This window comes from Platichthys flesus, chromosome 15, assembly GCF_949316205.1.
Source record: "Platichthys flesus chromosome 15, fPlaFle2.1, whole genome shotgun sequence".
Classification (NCBI taxonomy): Eukaryota; Metazoa; Chordata; class Actinopteri; order Pleuronectiformes; family Pleuronectidae; genus Platichthys; species Platichthys flesus.
In genome coordinates this window covers 9,355,905-9,376,813 of record NC_084959.1, presented here as the reverse complement: position 1 = coordinate 9,376,813, position 20,909 = coordinate 9,355,905, and the positions used below count along the sequence as shown (strand labels likewise).

Sequence of the window (20,909 nt, the reverse complement as noted above, 5' to 3'; positions counted from 1 at the left end):
AAGCCTTTCAGAAGAGTTTTAATTATGAGAGAAAACCTAATAATACAAAGTGATTTAACTATGACCTAAGACCTTTGACCTGTTCTCCATCATTCAGAACCCATCACCTTATTTCATGCAGAATTATTGTGACTGGTTTGTACAGCAGCACAAACCTGGGCTCTGAAAACTCCACCTGTTTTATTTGTCATAATTGGCTCTGCTGTATTGCTCCCTCCCTCGGTGGCTTTCCATTAAAATCTGCTGAATAATAAATTATTCAGTGATTTAATAAAAGAAAGTGGCAAATATTTCTGAGAACAAGCCACCCACCTGCCTAGCCATGGGTGCCATTCTCTGACTTCTATTTTTTATTATTATTATTATATCCACGATAGGATTGTCATTAATCTTCAAACATTTTGAAAAAGCCTTCAGGGATCATAGAAATAGATTCCTCTATACATGCTATGATAATGAAAAGACAATCCTGCAAGCCGATGAGGTTATTTCTGGAGACTGTAAACAGTGGCTTGTTGCGATCGAACTGCTTTTATGTGATCTCTCGCTGACAGAGAGGCAGCGGATGTGGACACAGGGCATCAAAGAACTCTCAAATCACTTATTGAATTGTAAAACAACATCCTCAAAGGCAAAATCCTGACAGAGCCCGCTCAATCGGGCCGCCAAAACCCAGACAATGATATTTGCTTGTCATATTTACGAAATGATGAAGGAAAATACAGATTCTACATCAATTTTCTTTTTATTTTAAGCTTCAGTTGATTCATTGTCGTTCCTTCCTGGCAAGGTGCACTAGTGTGAGCACTGTCTAGATCCCTCACCGACTCGCGGCTTTTAATGTCCCTCCTTTATTTCATCTCAACCCCAAAGCTTCCCGCCCGACACCCCGAGTATCTCAAATACACTTTTTGTCATTTAAAAGGTTTTGCTTTCAAACTGACAAATCATCCATTTCAAAAACAGTGATACCGCCGCTGATAAACTGCTGAAAAGGACCAAATAAGGAAACAACTCACTGATGTGACTTTTGCTTACAAAAGGAACCCAAAGGGCACAATGACGAATGAAGTCAAGGCACTTTTGTTTATTCAGTGCCATATTACAGCAGAAGTTATCTCAGGCCACTTTTCATACAGAGCACTTATAAAGTTATTTACAGACCCCACGACAATTACCACCTGGAGTACAAGCACTTGGTGACAATGGCAAGTCAATAAGTCATTCTAGGAATCTTCCATACTTTACATTTAACAAGCAGCTTCCTCTGCTGCACCTCGCTTTGTGCCTTGTTGTCACCCCCCCTCTGTACAGTGTGAAACAATAGTTTCGACTATGGGGTAATAACCTTGCACAGACAGTGTTTCAAGGTAGTTCTCAGTGACACGCCATCCTTATCCCTTCACTGCAGGATTGAAAGATGGCGGCCAACGTACGTAGTTTACTCATGACATTTCATAAATAACAACTTTCTGATTTCAAAGTTGCACACGAGAAACCAGAATTCGCAGAAAGCTCAGGTAACACAAGAAAGCAGATGAGTGTATGAAGATGGACGCCTCTTCACCTTTTCCTCCTACAATTCAGATGTAAAGCCCAAATATCCGATCTTGGGCTGATGACGTGATATGAAGCCAGGTAGCGATTGGGATGCGTGGTATTGAAGTCCCACCGATACACTCGCTGGACCAATTGAGAGTCGGTCTCAGCTGACAGTGATGATGTTTTTAAAGCATCAAATAACTAAAAAACAAACTTAGCTGGAAAATGAGAAAAGGTTTTCAGTGTGTCCTTTGGCTTTTCTGTTTAAGCACATTTCACCAGCATGGAGGAGGTGAGTTTATGCAACCGCCCACCAGGGGGCGATCAAGATGCTTTGGCGGGCATGTCGTCCATCAATATACATAGTCTATGGTGTGAAGGCACTGTGCCACACTAGTTCCTGTAAAACTTTGCAAATAAGCTGTACAGTAAGTATTTCTCTTTGAAGATGCAGCCTCTTTTTGGATAAATCACTGACTGATATTATCTGCTGGAGAGACCCAATTTGTGCTGCACGTGTGCTATGAAGGCCTGACAGCACAGTGAGAGTAAGACTGCAACAGTTTCTAATATAAATAAACTGGAATTTAGTGGAAATCAACTATTCCTGACATTCAGAAACCCTTTTTGAATCTGTAAGTCTGATAACTGCAACAAGCTGACTGTAAACAAGTTACCTAAGTGCATAATCACAGTGAGTATTGAACAGCTAAGTAAGTGTTGCCCATGAGCCGGGCATCAATCAATCTTTAATTTATTTATCGCCTGGTGGCAACTGTCTCCTCAGCTGACCCGTTGGCAGTGAACTCCACAGACCACTTCATGGTGGCCACTGTGACGTGCACTCCTCCCTGCAGCTGCCGAAAGACTAATATATGTATCCGGTTCATACGAGTAAAAAGCAACAAATAAGCAAATAGTTCACTGTTATTTATTCCACTGAGAGATTTATGGAAATCATTATGTATCAGTGAGAACCCCCCGCTAAAAAGCCATTCACAAGTAAATAGCCTCTTTATCATTTTGTGCATATTGAGCACTTTCTGTGGAAGACTAATCCATCAGCATGGGAACCTTCCCGTCTCCTCTAACTGTGAGCTGCCTCTGATGCAAGTCTTTATGTCACCTTAAGAGGCTTTAATCAGCCACATGCAGGGGAGTCGCACAAATTTTAGACAATGCTCTCGTGTAGGCTCACATCTGATTTGTCATTTTTCCTTAAAATGAATAAATGTCTGAACCTCTCTGCAGCAACAAAGGAATCCAATTACACGAGCAACATTTGACAAATCAGCAACATCTCTCACAAATAGTGACCTGATAGAACACTATATATTTAAGAAGAACACTGATGACATCTGAGTTATAGGACAGTATTTAAGGGTGAATGTGTTTACTCAGTCATAGAGATGTGACCTGACAGCAGCTTATTAATATTTCAACTTCCCCTGGGGTTATGCAAATACACCTTGTCCTCTGCAAAGTGCTACCGAAGACCTTGCTGGTTGAGATCCAAATCACAATAACTTAACTTCAAGCTCCAGCAAGGTGTGTGTATCTGTGTGTGTCTCTGTGTGGGCCCCAATGTACCTGTGTGTGTCTGTGTTGGTAAGTAAGGAGCAGGAGCAGAAATACGGAGCAACGGGAAAAGAAAGAGCTGAGCATGGAGGCATGTAATCTGCATTCAAAAGCAATCATTTTTGTTCTCAGCTCATAAAGCCGTCCGCTGTTGATGGGTAAGGCGGTGAAATCAGGGGGATGAAGGTAAAGAATGGATCGGCAGGGTACGTGGTGGGGCTCGCACTCACACAGCAGCAGCTGGTACCGTGCAGGAGCTGACCTCCAGTGAGTGCTGCGTAAAGAGTCAGGAGAATGACAGGTAATTGCGGCAGTAAGATTACATGAAGCCACTAGAATCACCAGCTTGCGGGACTGTGCCTCCCCTAACCAGTCAAGTTGCAGGGGATAAGGTCACAATCTTCCCTTCTGTTCCTGAGTTATGGCTTCAAATAATGGCCAGAAAATTGTTTTTGTAGAACATTGACGCCGCAGCAAAGTTGATCTTTGACCTTTTGAACATAGAATCGTCATATCTTTATTTTTTGATGGGGTCTGCCCGCTAACTAAGAACTGCACGCCCCTCAAAGGAACCCACACAGCCACAGCTGAAACTGTGATGATGTCTGCCTTCCTGCGAGGATCGTAAAAACTTTATGGATGTTTTGACCGCCCTCAGAGACAGTGGGATTTCTTTGCCGAGGAAAAGAAGAAGAGAAGGAGATATAAAAAGAGAGCACTGCACACAGTTTTACAATAAAGAAAAGTTGGAAACCTTGCGTATTTATGGGAAACTCAGACTTTGGAGTGATCAGACAACAAATTATTTTCAATTTTAGACATGCATGCCATCTGTTGTTGTCAGTCAATAATTGAAAGACAGAACATTAATCAGTGGAACAAAACACACAGGATGATGTCACTTCAGGAGCTGTTAAGCAAACATTTAATTGATCAAGTTTGCTGACATTTAAGAAGGTAGAAATTAACATTTACACGACGCAAAGACTGCAGCTGTCGGGAGCTGGCGTGGAGAGCAAAGGCAAATGCTAGGGACCCCAGGATAAGGATAAGGTTTGCATGAACAATGAGAGAGAAGGTCAATCTGCCCAGAGTACCCTGAGAAAATCCACACAGACACGAGGAGAACATGACAACTCCACACAGAAAGGCCTCAGCCAAACAGGGATTTGAACCTTATTGCTGTGGGGCGACAAAGTCATCTTTTTTATTTGTCCGACAATGAGCAAACTCTGCACCTAATTGGTTTTGAACGGCTGAGAATATATATATGTAAGGATTGAGGAGGGTGAAAGTAAAAAGGAGGTTTGAATATTTGGTGAAAACAATAATGCTATAATAATTTGCCTCTCCATTTCATAAGATTTAAATAGAAGGAAAGAAAGTAAGGATGCTCTCTAAATGGTTCTCTAAATAAACAATTACCTTAGTCTGCTGATTCCTAGTATGCATTTCTTCACCTAGCCCCGGTCTGTTTGCTCTGTCACTTTAATTGCATTTCAAGGTGTGTGTGTGTGTGTGTGTGTGGTTGTGTGTATGTGTGTGTGTGTCCAAGCAGGCCCTCTGGTGCAGCTTGGCCTCGGCACACAAAAGTGTTATTCCGAGTGTCACCATCAGTCCCCTCAGGTCCCTGGAGAGAGTGTGTGCCCTCCTTAAGCCCTTCAGTGGATTCCCCAGGCTTGCTCAACATGGAGCTTACAGCCACGCCACAATCCCCCTTTTGTCTTTGACTTTCAGAGTTTTTGGCCAAAAAAAAAGGAAAAAAAGATCACACCATGAAACTTTGGCAGCATGGGAATGAGATCAGAGAGGAAATGAGCCAGGACGCCCAGCCTGATCAAATTTAGGCTCTTGACACTCTAAAAAATGATGAGATTTATGGTGCAAATCTTCACTTCGCCTGAATTTATTCTAATTTTGTAACTGTGTCTATAACAGGTCAGATTTTAGCAAAGCCCGTTTCATTTTACTATTCTGATTAAGTCCTCAATGACTCAATGAACTTTTCGCTTGGTAAGCTTTACTGCTCTTCAGTTTAATGAAATCACATTTCACAGAGATGTACGATGTGACTGAGACAGTGACTTACAAACTCGCACCCTCTAATTATTCAGGATGTGTGTAGGAGAATAACACACACACACACACAACAGCCTCTTACATGTGAAAGATCAAGTTGTGATTTGCCACCTTCTTGGAGCTCATGAAGTGTGCAAATATGCAAGACAACCTGCATGTGCACTCATCGATTTTAACAGAAGCATACGCAAAATCAATCTCAGCTAGACAAACGTGTGTAACTGAAGAGAATAGAATATGTTACATCTCAGTATTGGCTTTTGTTTCTCACTCAATGATTTTCATTTTTCCGTTTCAACCTTGAACACAGTAAGAGGTGATGGCATCGAACCTTCCCTGTGCATTATAAAGTTTAATATATTATTTTATTATATATATTTACTTTACATTGGTTATACTGATGTTAGAGATAAGAAGCATTTGAAGCACCATTTGCACTGGAGGAACATGCAGAGATCAAAGAGATCATTAAAGCGGATTGCCTTATAGTTGAATTAATAAACTGGCTTTGCCAACAGAACAACTTTCAATCTTTTGTTTTGTGGTGACTGCTCGGCTGTGACCCACGTGTTCCAATCCTGAAGACAATACTATCCCATTTACATCATCGGCCTGTTTAAGACATTAGCAGCTCAATTATATAAGTAACCAGACAAAAGCCATTTTACTCTCATAAGAGAAGTCATCTTCATCACCAGCTGTGCACTTTAATACCTCCCTGATTATTTACTTGACACACCAGCTTCACACCAAAATCACAAGTTTGTTGGAGCACATTTTTCCACACATGATTAGGATTTGGCAGGTTCATCTCTGTGACTTGCTGGGAGAACTTCAAGAAGTAAGAAAAACAACAAACAACTTGGAGTCTTTTTGGCACCTTGTGTCCCACATGGGATCTCTCCCTCTCCACGCTTTAATCCTGTCTCCCACACCTCTACCATGATCCGCTGAACCCTGTCACCCCCTCCAACTTGGGTTTCAGAAAGTAGGGCGACTATACAGGTGGCAGCAGTTTCTAGGCAGGAGGCTCGTCCGTACGGCGGTATGACTTCAAATCAATTTCATGATTAGTTCAAACTTTTACATCGATTATGATTCATGAAAAATAAATGCAGGGGAAATCCAGCAGGTCGTGAATACACATGTTGGGGAAATTTTAAACCGTAATAACCGACATGAGCAAAATTAAGACGGTTACAGGTAAAAATGTCAGTTTTTATACATTTTCAGCTAATTGCCCAGTGCACCAAAATTAAATTGATTGCTGATAATAGGCAAAAAATACAAATACAGTCTCTTCATCAGGATTGTAAAGACTACCCTGTATTTCAGTTTTCACCTCTTCATTATGCTCTGTATTTCTTCCGTATCACTGTGCCATATGTCTTATGTTGTTTTCTATGGTGATGAAGCAGACAGGGTAGACAAACAAAAGTCTAAATGACAATAACAAATATAACATTAATAATGTTGATAAGGTATATAAGCCAAAGCATGACTTTCAAGCTTTAGTATTTCACGGCTGTCCCATCCCCCCTCTCTCTTCCCTGCCTCGAGAGGCTGCCTCCGCTCTCGTCTCTCGTCTGCTCTCTCTCCTCCCAGCTTCCTCCCAAGTCATTTGCTGCTTATTAGAGAGTGTCTCTGTCAAGCTCGTCCCATCTAGTTCTCACCCAATTACAATCTAAATGAGCCACAGGACTGCTTAACTTGCTTTGCCTCTTCCCATTGTTTAATTTGTGATGGTAACAAACCCTGATTAGGCGCCTGCAAAGGTTCATAAATTAAGCACTCATGGCCAAATTAATCACCGGGAAGATAAATGGCCAATATTCAATTTTTCCGTATAGATCCAACTGATAACAATGCTGCGCTGTAAAAAGAACACTCAGGGAAAATGTCTGCACATTTTCTTCAGTGTGACATTTGGACCAGGGATGGATTGTACATCACACAACCAGTGAAATGTAATTTACTGAGAATTCCTTGTCGTGAGCCATAGCGTAAACCCTTCATATGCAATGTTTGCAGTATAGGACTGCACTAGTAACATTTGTGTTCCAGAGGTAAAACTGGGCCAATTTGATTAATGCCATATTCTCAATGTGAGAAGCGTAGACGGCACGATAAGGGTTTCCCAAAGAGGGAGAGGATGAGTGAAAACGGGAGTAAAAATAACGGGAAGAACGTGAACTGAAGTGAGGTAAAGCAAAGGACACACTGCAGAGAGGGGAGAAGGTAAAGTGAAAGTGGAGGAAGGAAGAAGTCAGGCAATAGCAGTGAAAACAGACAATCGTAAAGAGCTGCTCTGATCGTCATCAATAGGAAAAGTGGAGCAAAACTAGGAAATTAAATGCTTGATTTTGATAGTGGATCTAGTTGAGCATACAAACAGGCAGAAGATAATTAGTCTCAAGGGGAAATCAGAACGCTAAGTGAGAAAAAGAGCTCACAATATTAAAAGCAGCTGTCCTCAACTGACAGGGCAGACACATCACAGGCCCCTCGGCTGGAGGAAGGTTCCCCCCTCCCACATTATCACTGCATCCCTTTTATCTCCTGGATATATGTGGATATATATGTGTATTCATGGAAAATCAATGACTGAAGCTTTTATGAAGCTTACATCGTCTTGTTGCTTTGAACTTTTGCAGTAGTGACTGTACGTGCCATCTGCCATGTATTGTATATTTAAAAAATATTCAACTTTTTGGGGATCAGCTTCACATAATTGAAAGTTATTCAAGACCTTCACTTTTTGAACATCTTACCATTGTTGTTGTTACTGGTCAGTGCTGGTAACAACAGGTGAAAAACAAAATAATCCCTGAGATAAAACATTTCCTTGACTGAGAACGACAGTTGATCTATAATGAATATTGGTTTACTACTACTACATGGGTATTTTGTAGTAATATAATACTGAATTGGATGTCGATTACCCCGGCAACTTAATTTAACAACAAAGAATCTAGCTATACTTGCGCTCAGCACAAAAATACACAACAACAACTTGCATTTAAGCTATGCAATCTGTGTGTGTGTGGGTGTGTTTGTGTGTGTGTGTGTGTGTGTGTGTGGGGGGGGGGTTCCTTGAGTTTTAATGGACAGTAACAAATACATTGACCTTTGCTAGAAACTTCTTAACCATTGGGAGTTTCCCACTTACCTTTGCATCATTTTATATTATTCACTGGATTTACATCCTTACATTTCAATGAACCTATACAATTGTTTTCTGCTCATCCTGTAAATCTTCCTTTCTGTTTGTTTTCACTAACCCCATTGATACTGATGTCGTTTTTAGGTTCATGCACGTATGTCAGCATCGACGTTTGTGAGAAGAGACAGAAATACCTCACAGTGTGTTTCCAATCAGGATGATGTGTTACTGTAGCAGAACTGTAAGACGCAAGTGAGCATCGCTAGAAAAAGCAATTATCACTTAGGGTACTACATATGTAATAGTGTTAAGAATAAATCAACAAACAAACATCCCGACAAAAAAAAAAGAACAGGAATGCGCTGCCGTGAATGTTGAATAATAAACATGAACAAAAGAGATCCTCTGGGTCATGTATAGGTGGGAAAGAGGCAGCCACAGAGAAGCAGCGCTTTGCTCTGGAGAAGACGACAACACATCATAAGAGGCCTAATGCTCACAGAGGAAGCCACTTGTCAAATAGGAGGCAGTCAGCCCTGGAAATATTGCTGTTACAGTAAGTTACACACATACGGCTCAGTCTCACTGTCATGCACCACATATCCGGCAAAACGCACAAAACAGCAGGACGAGAAAAAAAAGCATCGAAGCTTAGTCCATACACAACGAAGTAAGAAATAAAGCAGACACTTCACGAGTGCTGCCAATATGAAGCTACGTGACAACACCTTCTGCAGCAACTCAGCCGTTCAGGCTGATAGAGAACAATTGAGTTAGGAGACGGAAAAGCAGCCAGGAGTGAAAAAACAACAAATGTGACCAAACAAACGTGCTTGGTAGCCAGGAAACAAAACTTGGATAGAAACTTCTCTTCAATATCACGTAACTGCCTGAAATAAGGGCTGAATCACTCTTTTCACACCAAAATTCAAATGAATACAAATTCAGCTTCATCCTCACCTGCCCTGTGTATTTATACTTCTCTAACGTGCTGCATGTGTGGCAACGCAGTTCACCGGCAGAACACTAGGCGGAGTAACGTTTTTTTTCAAAGACAAAACACACAAAGAAGAGACGTCTTCTTCTTCGTCGACTGTTTATTTACATCGCCACTACGGCTCCTCATAGCCTATTTCTGGCGGACAAATCTGCCAGTCAGTGACGGGTTATACAAGTGGTCATACTTTCGGATCTCTTATGCCAAGTGCTCTTCTCTTTGGTCCATATTCGTTCTTCTAAATCTTCCGTGATTTCCGCGTATTGTGGGGCATGAAACCAGAAGCTAGACTCCGGACGGGATGTAGTAAGCAGACCAATCACAAGCCTCGCGGGCTGCGTGAGACTCGCTTCGCTTTGTCGTGTAGTTAGAAAAATTGGCGGACGCACGCAAGCCCGCAGAGGGCACGAAAGGGGCGTGTTGCGTGTCTTGCGTGCATGCGTGCAACCCGACTATAATTCGGCCTTTAGTGGTACAATACTCTACACCAACGCAAGATGTGTTTGGGCCATAGACTGTATATAACGATGGACAGCACTTCCTCAAATTGTCCAGAAATGAAGCAAACAACATATAAATGCTGTCATTTGTATATTTGGAGTCTGGACAGTTGCAATCGGGGCAAGGAGTCGACCTAGCAAGGTCCCACTGATACACGAGTTTGCCAATCACGAGTCATTCTCTGTTGTTAATCAGGACATTGATCATTTGACCTGGACACATCAGTAAAACGTCTGCAGGACATTCACAGTTTGAAAATGTCTATAACCCAACACACAATCACTGCAGCAACACACATAAAACACACACAGCTATAGACTTGCAGCATTAAAATTGAGTGGCACAGCCTATAGCTTGAGTAAAACACAAGGGGCTGCACGGCCTGTGTGGGCAGCAGGACTGATTTGAATAGAAACAAATCTTCTAGACTGCATGAGATGGACAACTGAAGGATGCAGATGAGATGTTTTCTTTGTAGACGCACGATTATCTGCGGGTTCACATTCAAGAACACGCATGATCTAAAAGGCACAAGCCGTCTGAGCAATCACCGTAGAAAAAACAGCCGACAAAGCTCGAGCCAAGCAAACATCACTTCATTCTCTCCGAGGGCCGCTGTCATCAATCCTGAAGAGGCACCCGTGTCATCATTTGTGACAGGGCACTGAACACGGTTGACAGCGGAATAATTATTCACGGGACAAATGTATTTTTCAACCTATGGACAGGTTGTCAGTCGGAATGAGTGATGTCAGGTGCTTCAGGTCAGGTAAGGGACGATTGCAGTGGAGCCGTCTTCCTCGAGTATCACAATATTTATGAAAAAACAAACAGAGAGGCTTCCTGTTCCACAACTGACAGGGTTAGGGTTAGATCCTCCGTTGGTGTCCACTGGCAAACGGAATGCTTTCGAAAATCTAAAATCGCAAAATGTTTCAAAACACTTTGTCGCAGGACAGTGAAGCAATAAATGTGATTCAGGAAGCGGCGGGATAGTTCAGCCTCTCACAGTAATATCATTATCAGAAGTCGCCCCCACAACAGGCTGCGTGGTCAACTCGAGGGGACACATTTAGATTTGAATTACTTTCCAACAGCATTTTCCCGGCGATAAGAAAATAAAAATTGTCATGGAGCACAACATGGCATATTTTGAAAAATGTTGTTTGTTCGGAACTCAGTAAGTGTACTCACATTGATCGATGTTCCCGTCTGCTTTCCCCTTCTCCTGCAAACAGAGAGCACACACACACAAAAGTGGTTATTACAGGCTCGGAGGAGTGAGACAAAAAAAAAATACCAACAACAACAACAGCTTTTCGCCGACCATTCGTTAGTGTGTCTTTTCCTCTTTCCTGCGCTCCGAGAAAGACGACAGCGGCGGCAATCAAAGGTGAACAGATGGAAGGTGAATGGAAGGGAGAGACAGGGAGGGAGGGAGAGAGAATGAATGGTGGGTGACAGCGGAGACACAGGAAGACCTTTTGACAAAGGCGGATCCAACAGTCAATTCAATCGCACAATAGGAAGTACACTTGCCGAGAGGCTGCGAGACGGAGGTGTCACCACATTGTACTGGAATGTATATCAGCATGTCAAACCATCGACACCACGTGCATGAGCTGCTTTCCAAATACTTGACTTTTTAACTAGTGTTTAGAAGATGAAACGGAAGGAAAACAGTCTCCAGCTGTGAGATACCTGAATATCAAGATTCAAAAAGAATAGTTCTGTATTGAGCAATACGGTACAGATGACGTAGAGCAATATTTAACACAATAAATCAAGTGGATTTCAAAGGGGAAACCACATTCTGACCCATTATATAAATGAATCACAAGAGAGGGAAACCTTATGGCAAACCACAGGAGTGAAGACGTAAAGGTCCATGTGTAAAACTAACACGTGAGAGGGAAACAAACACAGCTTCACACTAAAGAATAATTAAGCGAATGGTAAGTTTTGGGTTTTGTGAAAGAAGTGAAATTCACTGCAACTCACTGGGCATAAAATTCTGTTTTCTTTTCCCTTTTGTGTCAGTAGGGATTCAGCTGACCTGTGTATGAACAAACCACAGACTGTATTAAGATGGAAGGGCATGAAGCCAAAGTGTCTTGATCGACACCTGGTGGCGGTCAGCTGTATAGGTCATGTATAGCCCTGCCTCCTCCATGTTAGTGGAGGGGGCAGGGACCAAACTAAGAAGTCAAAATACACATCAAATAGGCATATCTTCTTCTTAATGGTAATCCTTATCACACTGATATTGGTTCAACAAGTTTTAATTTTAGCTCATTAGTTAATTGATGCTATAAAAAGAGGCTCAAACATCGTGATTGACAGCAGAGGCTGAGTCACGATTGGTCAAACACGTGTATTGGCAGGACCTTGATGCTGTGGCTGCATCTGAGTCGGCTCTGGCTCCAAAATAATCAAGATGGCAACATTCCTAGCCGGGATACTTTAGCTTCATTTCTGGACAGCGAGAGGGAAACGGAGACACGTCGTTTGTCTTTATATATTTTTCTTCCATCCTGTGGAAGAATAGTGTTCATGCTTCCAATTCGATTCCTAAGTCAAATCAATGCTATTGAATCTGTTCTGCTGGGATGAGGTGGCCCAACACCTTACTGAGACACTCGATGTTAGCTTTTTTCCTATCACATATCTTAAAGTGCGTCCACAATTTGTCATGCTTTTGGTGTGCATTGTGCGCCTGTCAGCAGCTGATCGCTCGCGCTTGTTACAGCACCAGGAATTGTGCGTGCACAGGCAAAAAAACAAAGGATCGACACGCCGTTTAGAAATAGAACACGGGCAGGTCTTCCTATGCAGCACTTGAGCTTCACAAGAAACCAATATGTGGCGGCAATTGAAGTGTTTTGACATTTTGCATTCTTGTCCCTCAGTGTGGATGTCACCAGTAATGAGGCTCAGTGATAAAACATGTGTGTCTGCGAGGCCGTCCCAACTTCCCAGGAGACCGGGAGCCTCGCGGGAAATGCAGCAGTTTTAGAGCCTCCTGTCATTGCCTCCTTCTCCTCTCTCTCTCTCTCTCTCTCCTTTTCTCTCCCTCTATCCCTCTCTCTTTCTGCCATCTGTCCATCTTAATTGCAGACGTGCTTCCTTACGATGGCAGGATAAAATTGAGTGTACTCATCAGCACCGCCTTCCATCGTCTCGAGTGCTGCTGTTTGATCAATTGATTAGAGAACCAAACCGAGCATAGAGGTGAAAGAAAGGCTGTGTGTCTAAAAATACGGTCCTCCCTCCACCACGACTCTCTGGAGTGAGTTCCGTCACTCGCCTCCGTGCCGCACACTCGGCTTTTGTGGACATCCGCGGCGATAAAACAACAGTGCGGAAATAATTGAAGGCAACTACAGAAGATGGATGCGAACAATCACACGCGTGAGATTAGGCGGGATTTTTATTCCTCTCCAGTGATGTCTGTCGCAGCCAGTGGGTGGAGAAATGTAAATAGCTACAGACGGAAATTAATTTGAGCAAATGGGGCAAACCCACTGGGTTTCAATTAGGGCGGATCTGATGCGTTTCTCTTCCATTTTCCCTCTTTGTGATGGAGGCTGATTAGATGGGTGTGTGTCTGCATACATCACTTGCCCAGCAGGCAGACATGGTGATTGGTAGGATGTGTTATGTTTATGAGAACAGTGCTGAGAGATGTGCTCAGCGGAGGGGACAGGACATTCAGTATGTTTTAACAAGACCCCGAGCCGGTTTTTCTTCAAACTTTTTCTCACTTATGGAAGATGTCTCATGCCTTGTTATTTTCAGGTCAGGTTAGGCTACTCAAACTTTCACCAACTGGGCTTTGACAAAACAATTTTGGCAACAATTGTGTCCAGGGGGTTGATTGAGATTTAACTACCTCAACTTCTGCAATCAATCCATATGCAAGGGGAAAATATACCTGCTGTCTTTTGTACAGTTGATGTAGCATGTGGGATACAATGCAAGGATACAAGTGGTAATACACTCCATGGTCACCTACCAAAGGAGCAGGGTGTAGTAGGGTTAACTGAAGGGTACCACATATCGGCTTATCAAGTATATGTAATGTTTCTAGGGTTATGGTTTACCTTGCATAAAGGTTTAAGGATCCTCCAAAGCAACGGATTGGTCGAGACCCTGATTTTTGACCCTCAGCATTATCACTAACCCTCTTGAGCTAAAAAAGCTAGGCCGACTTTTACCATAGGCATGTTCTCTCGATCAAGGTCGGACGAAAAGCATCACATGACACACACAGTCGGAAAGGTGAGGTAAATATGTCATAGATCTAGATTGTGAAATGGAAATTGAGTTTTTTTACATCAATGAAATTCACTCGGAGACTGAACCGGTGGCAGCAGGTCATGGTAAAGCAGTTTCGTAAGAATCCTTACAGCCCTACCTGTTAGTGCTTGAAAAACCTAGACCGAGGTACCACACACAAAAGAAGCACCTGTGATACTTTGAATCGATTTTTAAATAAAACTCTGTTTAGAGATGCATCTATTGGGCTTTGTCATAAGAGGAGAGTTAAAGTGTACAAACTCGATAAGATTTTTACAGCCTCTCGAAAAAAAACTAGGTCAAATCAAATGTGTGAGGTCTACATGCCTCCATCTAAACACTGATACCAAACGACAATCTGACATCGCTGTAAACACAGCCGATGTCTTTTAGCGAGTCAGCGTCAATTTGCCTTTTTCCTAACTCCCTTGTATGTGTTGCTATGCAGGCACTCCATTCAAGGGCCCATATGTACCCACTATCTCTCTCTCTCTCCGGCTCTTGATTCAGTCAACAACAAAGCACTCTGCGAGAATTAGCTGCCTCTGTGCCAACTCAGCGCGGCGGCTTCTGTTTGTTTGCTAAGCTGCCGTCTCAGTTACAGCCGGACACAAACAGCCTATCGATACGTCGACCTTTTGAAGACACTGTCTGATTCGGACAAAGAGGGAGGATCGGGGAAAGGAAGTTGGATCCATATGTGTGTCTGTGCTTTCACAACAGTTACTCCCTGATGTCTGTTGCTTAGAAAGACGGGGCCTGTCTCATCCAACAGCAATTCATCAGTGTACCAACAAGCTACTTAATGAGATAAATGAAAAGGAGCCAAGAGAGAAAAAGGGAGAAAAAAACTTTGGCAATACTCTATACAAGTGTTAATATCTTCACTGGCATAATTTTGATGACTCCGAAAATAGAACCAAAGCCTCGCAAATGCATTCCTGCCTGCATCATTACCTGGAGTTGTTTCACGTTCCACTGATACTCACTGGCTCAGTGTGTCCTCTAAACATTTTATTTATTCAAATTTGTTCCTGGCTTCTCGAGGCAAAGTCATAAACAACAGCTTCAATCACTTCTTACATTTTTATACCCAACCTGATATAGTGCTGGTAAATGAATGTGCTAATAAACCAGGGTGGGTTGGGACCAGGCAACCACAACATAATTTAGTTAAAAACCAACAGAAACCATTGATGGCCATTTTTTAATAGAGTAAATAGAGCTGTGGGTAAATTTAACTAGGCCTATAGTGATTTAAGAGCAAGTCGTAAGAGTCTACTTGGAATATTACTAAATATTATGAGTTTATTTCTTTGGCAATCTCACAGTTCGATTCTTCTCTGTTTATTAATGAAAGCTGCGCTAACATTTGGATTTGACATATCACCTCTATTTCACACTTCACTGTCGTGGCCCAATTTCACCCTTCTTTCCTCCTCAACTCACTTTCCCATTTAAAAGTCTCTCATCTAACATATCTGTATGCAGTTTCATGCTTATGTCTTCTTTCTATTGTCATGTGTCTTTCCATTGGAATTCTGTTTGATTCACAACCTGGAAACAATTATTTTTATCAAATACAACTTGGAGTATATAAAACAACAGACGGCCTGAAAAGCTGTGAGCTGGAGACTGCAGTGTAACGAGAAGCAAAGCTTATTGGGCACAAGTCATATTCAACATGTAAATGCAGTAGGGTGGCCCTGCTACTAAAGAAATAAAACACGAGAGAAGGAGCTGCCATCGTGGGGAGAGAAAGAAAATGTTTTTTCATTTCCATTGTTGCAGCAGGTTTTCCTGTTTAATTCAGTCCACAACCCTCTTATTCATAAACCCTTTATCCAATGAGCGCATTACCCTCTTCCTGTGTGGCTCCTGCAAAAATCCATTCCAAAACCCACTCACACTAAACAGCATATGAAAACCCTGCATGTTCACCAGTGTTGCTCTGTCACTTCACTGGGACACGTACCGTCAGGACAAGAATCCAGGATCAGGTCTACTTTACACCGGCTCCATCTCTCAGTGAAATGTTAGTGAGGACAGTGGTTATAAAGGTGCGATTTTAACATTTCTCTCAGTTCCAACAGTTCCACCTCTGTTGGATGATTCACCTTTATTTGCTTGTCCTTTAACCATAATCCATTTTATTGTGCGACTTTGTTACTTTGCCTTGTGGAGTTTGTTTCCTGTCGATATTTTGTTCTGGCTGCACTGAGACAAACTCTATTTGTACCAAAGCTGTCACCAGCCCTGTGTGGATTCATCAGCACGACCCTGTGTTGCTCTGTAGGGTATCCTGGATTGCTCCCAGGAAGTTGTGAAGCAGTCAAAAGGCTTTCATCTGGACTTTTTTTTGTCTTTTCTCAGTCTGTTCCAACCCCAACAGTTTACATGTTTTATATTGTTTTGGGGGGATTTCAGTCATAGAAGAAAAAGTGACATCTGGCACTTCTTATTCATTTCCAAAGGCTTTCAGGATGCATGCTGCGCAATCATGTGAATTCAGGGATTTACATAAGTCACCCCAGGGTCAACTTTAAATTCTGGCGTCAATCGACAGCTTTTTAAAGTTCTGATACAGGTCCAGGGGGGATGCCTGGGAATTTGTTTTTTGCATTAACTGATCTCCTGGGACAGAACCACAGCCAAATGCCAACTTGGCAAAGCCCAAAGAGAGTCAGACTTAGAACAGACCAGGGGGTGTACATGCTTCATTTAACAAAGAATTAGGACGACCGCGGGGCTGTGTGGCATGTGTGTGTCTGCGGGTATGACGATCTGTTGGAGCTTTGTGTTGCTGTTATGCTGACAACATTTGTTAAAGGGCTCGTTCTCGCTGGCAAGGACCGGTTAGCGCTCAGGGCTCATTTGTTTTACCCATGAATCTCTTGTGTGGCATCATGATCAGTGCAACCAGGCATGAACGTTTAGAAACTTTCCCACAATTGTGTTTAAGTCATTATCTCTAAACTGTTGTGAATGCATAAACAAACAAAAGGTGCACACAAAGAAAATTAAAGTTTTTTTTTGTATGAGTTGTAACCATGAACAAGAGCACAGCAATTTGAAAGAAGTCTTTGTGTTAACAACGACAATACTAATAAACACACCGAGTCATGAAGTGTAATGATCATGAGTCACTCTCCTCTTCAATCTCAGACTATTTGGGATGATAAAATGAGCTCCCTTGAGTTATTTTAAGAGTTATAATAAATACTTAGTATTGTAATTTTTTTTTTTCATTCATCCGTTGTCGGTTTAAATGGGCCCTTGTACCCTACCTTCCCAGAACTGTTGTTCTGAACCATGCTCCAGAGACCAAGAAGCTTATTTAGCAATCTAGCCTGGCTCATAACAACACGGTGGTCATGTTGACAAGCTTTCACAGACCCCTGCAAAGAGAGACACCTCCCTCATGAACAAGAGGTTTTATTTCCTTCTGCTTTTGACTTCTCTTTGCTCTGACAGGAGAAACGGTGTGGCATTACCTCTGCATCCAGTCATTGTTCAGTCAAAGCTCAATCAGTAATACAGTAATACACATAATTAAATTCCTGTGTTTACACACAATAGAAATATAGCCTCTTTAGTTAAGTCTTTACAATAATTTTGTGTTATTCTAGTTATGTGATCATTCTCACATTTCACTTCGCTTCACTTTTGTATGTGGTGTAACAGAATTGACCAGCACACATCAGCTGTTCTTATCCTACCACAGTACTGTACTCATGCTTCTGATGATCAGGCTGTAATTAATGACTCCTTCTCTTCTACATGAAGCCGGATAGAAGATCTCAGGGTTAACTTAGCCAGTTGAAAAGTAGATTAATCATACAGGTTATACTGGATAGTCAATGATGGGTTCAATGGAGACAACAGCAGCTGCTGGGAAAGTCAGGGCAATATATTTTAGAAAGTGACTTGCTGATTTGCTGACATCCTCCCTGAGAAGCAAATTTGTGCCCTCATGTGGTCTCGGAATAGATAAAAATTAGTTCCTGAATTGAAAATTGACGTGAACGGCATCTCCAGTCAGAACTCGTCCGCAAGTTGGCAAAGATGTCGGTGCTGGATTTGCTGACATCGACTCAATAAACACAATTTTAAACTGAGCTCTAAATAGATCGTACTGTTGGCTTTCAACCTAAATTTTTCATCAATCATTTTATCTGCACTGTCAATTTCAGTTCAGCTGTTCATATTATGACCTGATTTGAAAAAAAAAAGTGACATGGGGAAAAGGAGACTCAAAGTGACATTCTTTTCTTTAGAATGATCCCTCGAGTGTTTATCAGATCTTTATGTTTGATATGATCGATGTGTGTTACCATCATTTTTTCTCTTGCTTGATAGCGGGTGAAGGTGGTAACCTCAGTGGGGAGCGGTGAGACTGAGAGAGAGAGAGAGACAGAGAGAGAGAGAGGGAGTTTGTATAGTGTACATACCATGGAGTGTGGTTCCTGGAAGGAGGTGGAGAAGATGCGGGACATAGTGGCTCTATCCTCTGCGTCTCGCCTGCTGCCCTTGTGCCCTTCAGCCAGCCAGCACCCTGACGTTCCCAGCAGAGCGGCCACAGCTACCGCCCAGACCCCCAGGCTTCCCATGAGTGTCTACCTGAGTGGAAAGGGGAAAACACAACGCACACAAAGACTCTTAGACTCATTCAGTGCAGTTTCCAGAAATAAAACAGAATTGCAAAAACATAGTCCTCTTAATATTAATTTGGGTTTAAAGGGAATGGGACAGTTTACTTTCTCTGTGCGAAAGTAGGACAGAGTATATCAGCTTTTTTGAAAATAAGGTAATAATGTTACACGTTAAAGTCATAATTTTAGGCTACGTGCCATTTTCGAGGAGAAATATAAGAGAATCAGCCTGTTAAATGGAGGAGTGTGGAGAATCTTGTTAGTTTAGAATAAAGGGTTCATGAATAAGAAATCTTTTGGCACATCGGCACCACATTATCATTAAGTACCAGGACCTTGAAAAGATTATACAAGAAACAGTGTCTATTCGCTAGAGAGAACCACACCAGAGTTTTAGGAAGTTGCCTATTGGTGGTTATATTGATATTCAAAAGGGATTTGTAGTTTGTCAAGAAACAATGAGAAGCCTGGGGAGTCAGGTTTTTCATTACTATAAAAATAGTTTTTACTTTATTCGCATAATAATGTCTTTCCAAATTGTTCTCTTTTTCTCAGATTACATAGTTTCGGAATATGACAACATTATTTTCCAAATCTCTGAATTTAGCTTTTCTTCAAAAAAGCCCTAAAGTCATCACACCTGAGTGAATACAAAAAGTTATGGTGTTAGATTCACCACGACAAATGTAACTGTAAACCTTTACACCTTGGCTGAGATTTGAATCTGTCATAATCTTTATTGTATGCAAATGTAATCTATCGGCTTAATTTACTTGGATTTAAGTCAGTGCACCATCATCAGCTTCATAGTGGAGATAAAGACAAATGGACTGAACTCTAACAGACTCATCATTTGTTCAGCAGGATATGTAATTGCAACCATCACAGTTGTAATGTGCCGAATTTGTCACAAATAGATTTGACAGCTAAATGAGACAACAAATCCTTTCGAGATTAATGACATGACAGGAAAAAATGTCTTTACCCAACAAAGGTAAACGTGTACAGACGGAAACATGATGCTTAAAACTCAATAACTATTAATAACTTCTATAAAAGTCACAGCTTCATCCTTCAATGATTCCAGTGAGCTGTTTATAGCTATCTATATTTCAAGAGACAAATACCTGGTATGATGCTTGCACACGCACTTACACACTCACACAACGGAACAAATACTGTACACACACTCCTCGTGCACACACACGCACGCACGCACATGTGCGCGCCGTAATTCAGCTACGTAAACATCAAAGCCCAGACTGATGGGGATAATCATCTGTATTACAAAGCGCACGGAACATCTTTTGATGTCAACAAAGAGACAACCCTCTGAAGTCGCAAATGGCGGAGTATTGGCGTGGGAGCTTAAAATATAAACTCAGAAGATCAATTTCACTGCAGCGACACTCACACATTATAAATCTTCAGGAAAAAAAAACACACACAATGCCTCACAACTGCACTTTTGTGTGCAAAGCGGGGAAAGTAAAAAGCTGTTAGGATTCGTCTTTTACTGCCTTTTCCCTCGTGTTCTCTTTTCTGAACTGCATGTCTGTCACACACGTGTGGGTCTGGCTGCTTGACAACACTGCACTGAAGTCCTGACAATTTCCTGAATTTTCCAGAAGGGGCCGTGTTTGTTAAATGCAATTGTCAGATTCCGTTGATCTGGACTTTTTCCTGCCAGCCTCCTAGTAAAACGTCTAAGTGAGCCTGTGTGAGAATACGACAGGAAAATGTCTGGCTTTCAGAGCTTGTCACGATAGGGGCAGACACGGCTGTCGATGTGCTGTAAGGAAAAAAACACACTGCGGAATTTAAACATCATGTCCTCCCTGTGTGTGTGTCTGACCGGGACTATCTCCTGCTGCGTTCTTCAGAGCTGCAAGGCAATCTCCTGAAGACACCATTTCCCCGATATGTTACAGAGTTCATTCCTGAGAACGGCTCATGTGTGTGTGTGTCTTGCTGCAGGCATCCTTTTTCTACCAATTTTACCAGCACACTTATCCATCATCATCATCCTCATCATCCGCTCATCTGCTATGATAAAAGACAGGCCCAGATCTCTCAGCTCCGGCCTCTGTCGGGTCCT

At 42.1% G+C, this 20,909-nt stretch overlaps 1 protein-coding gene across 1 annotated transcript in view; it reads right to left on the bottom strand.

Annotated features, from left to right (window-relative positions):
* The window catches only part of fstl4 (follistatin-like 4), a 187,864-nt gene that overhangs the window by 150,200 nt on the left and 16,755 nt on the right, over positions 1-20,909 (bottom strand). Inside the window, exons 2-3 of the mRNA XM_062405405.1 lie at positions 18,611-18,779; positions 11,055-11,088 (exon numbers count right to left, since the gene is read on the bottom strand). Coding sequence (XP_062261389.1) covers positions 11,055-11,088; positions 18,611-18,769 — 193 coding nt within the window. The 5' untranslated portion in view covers positions 18,770-18,779. The remainder of the gene's footprint in view (positions 1-11,054; positions 11,089-18,610; positions 18,780-20,909) is intronic.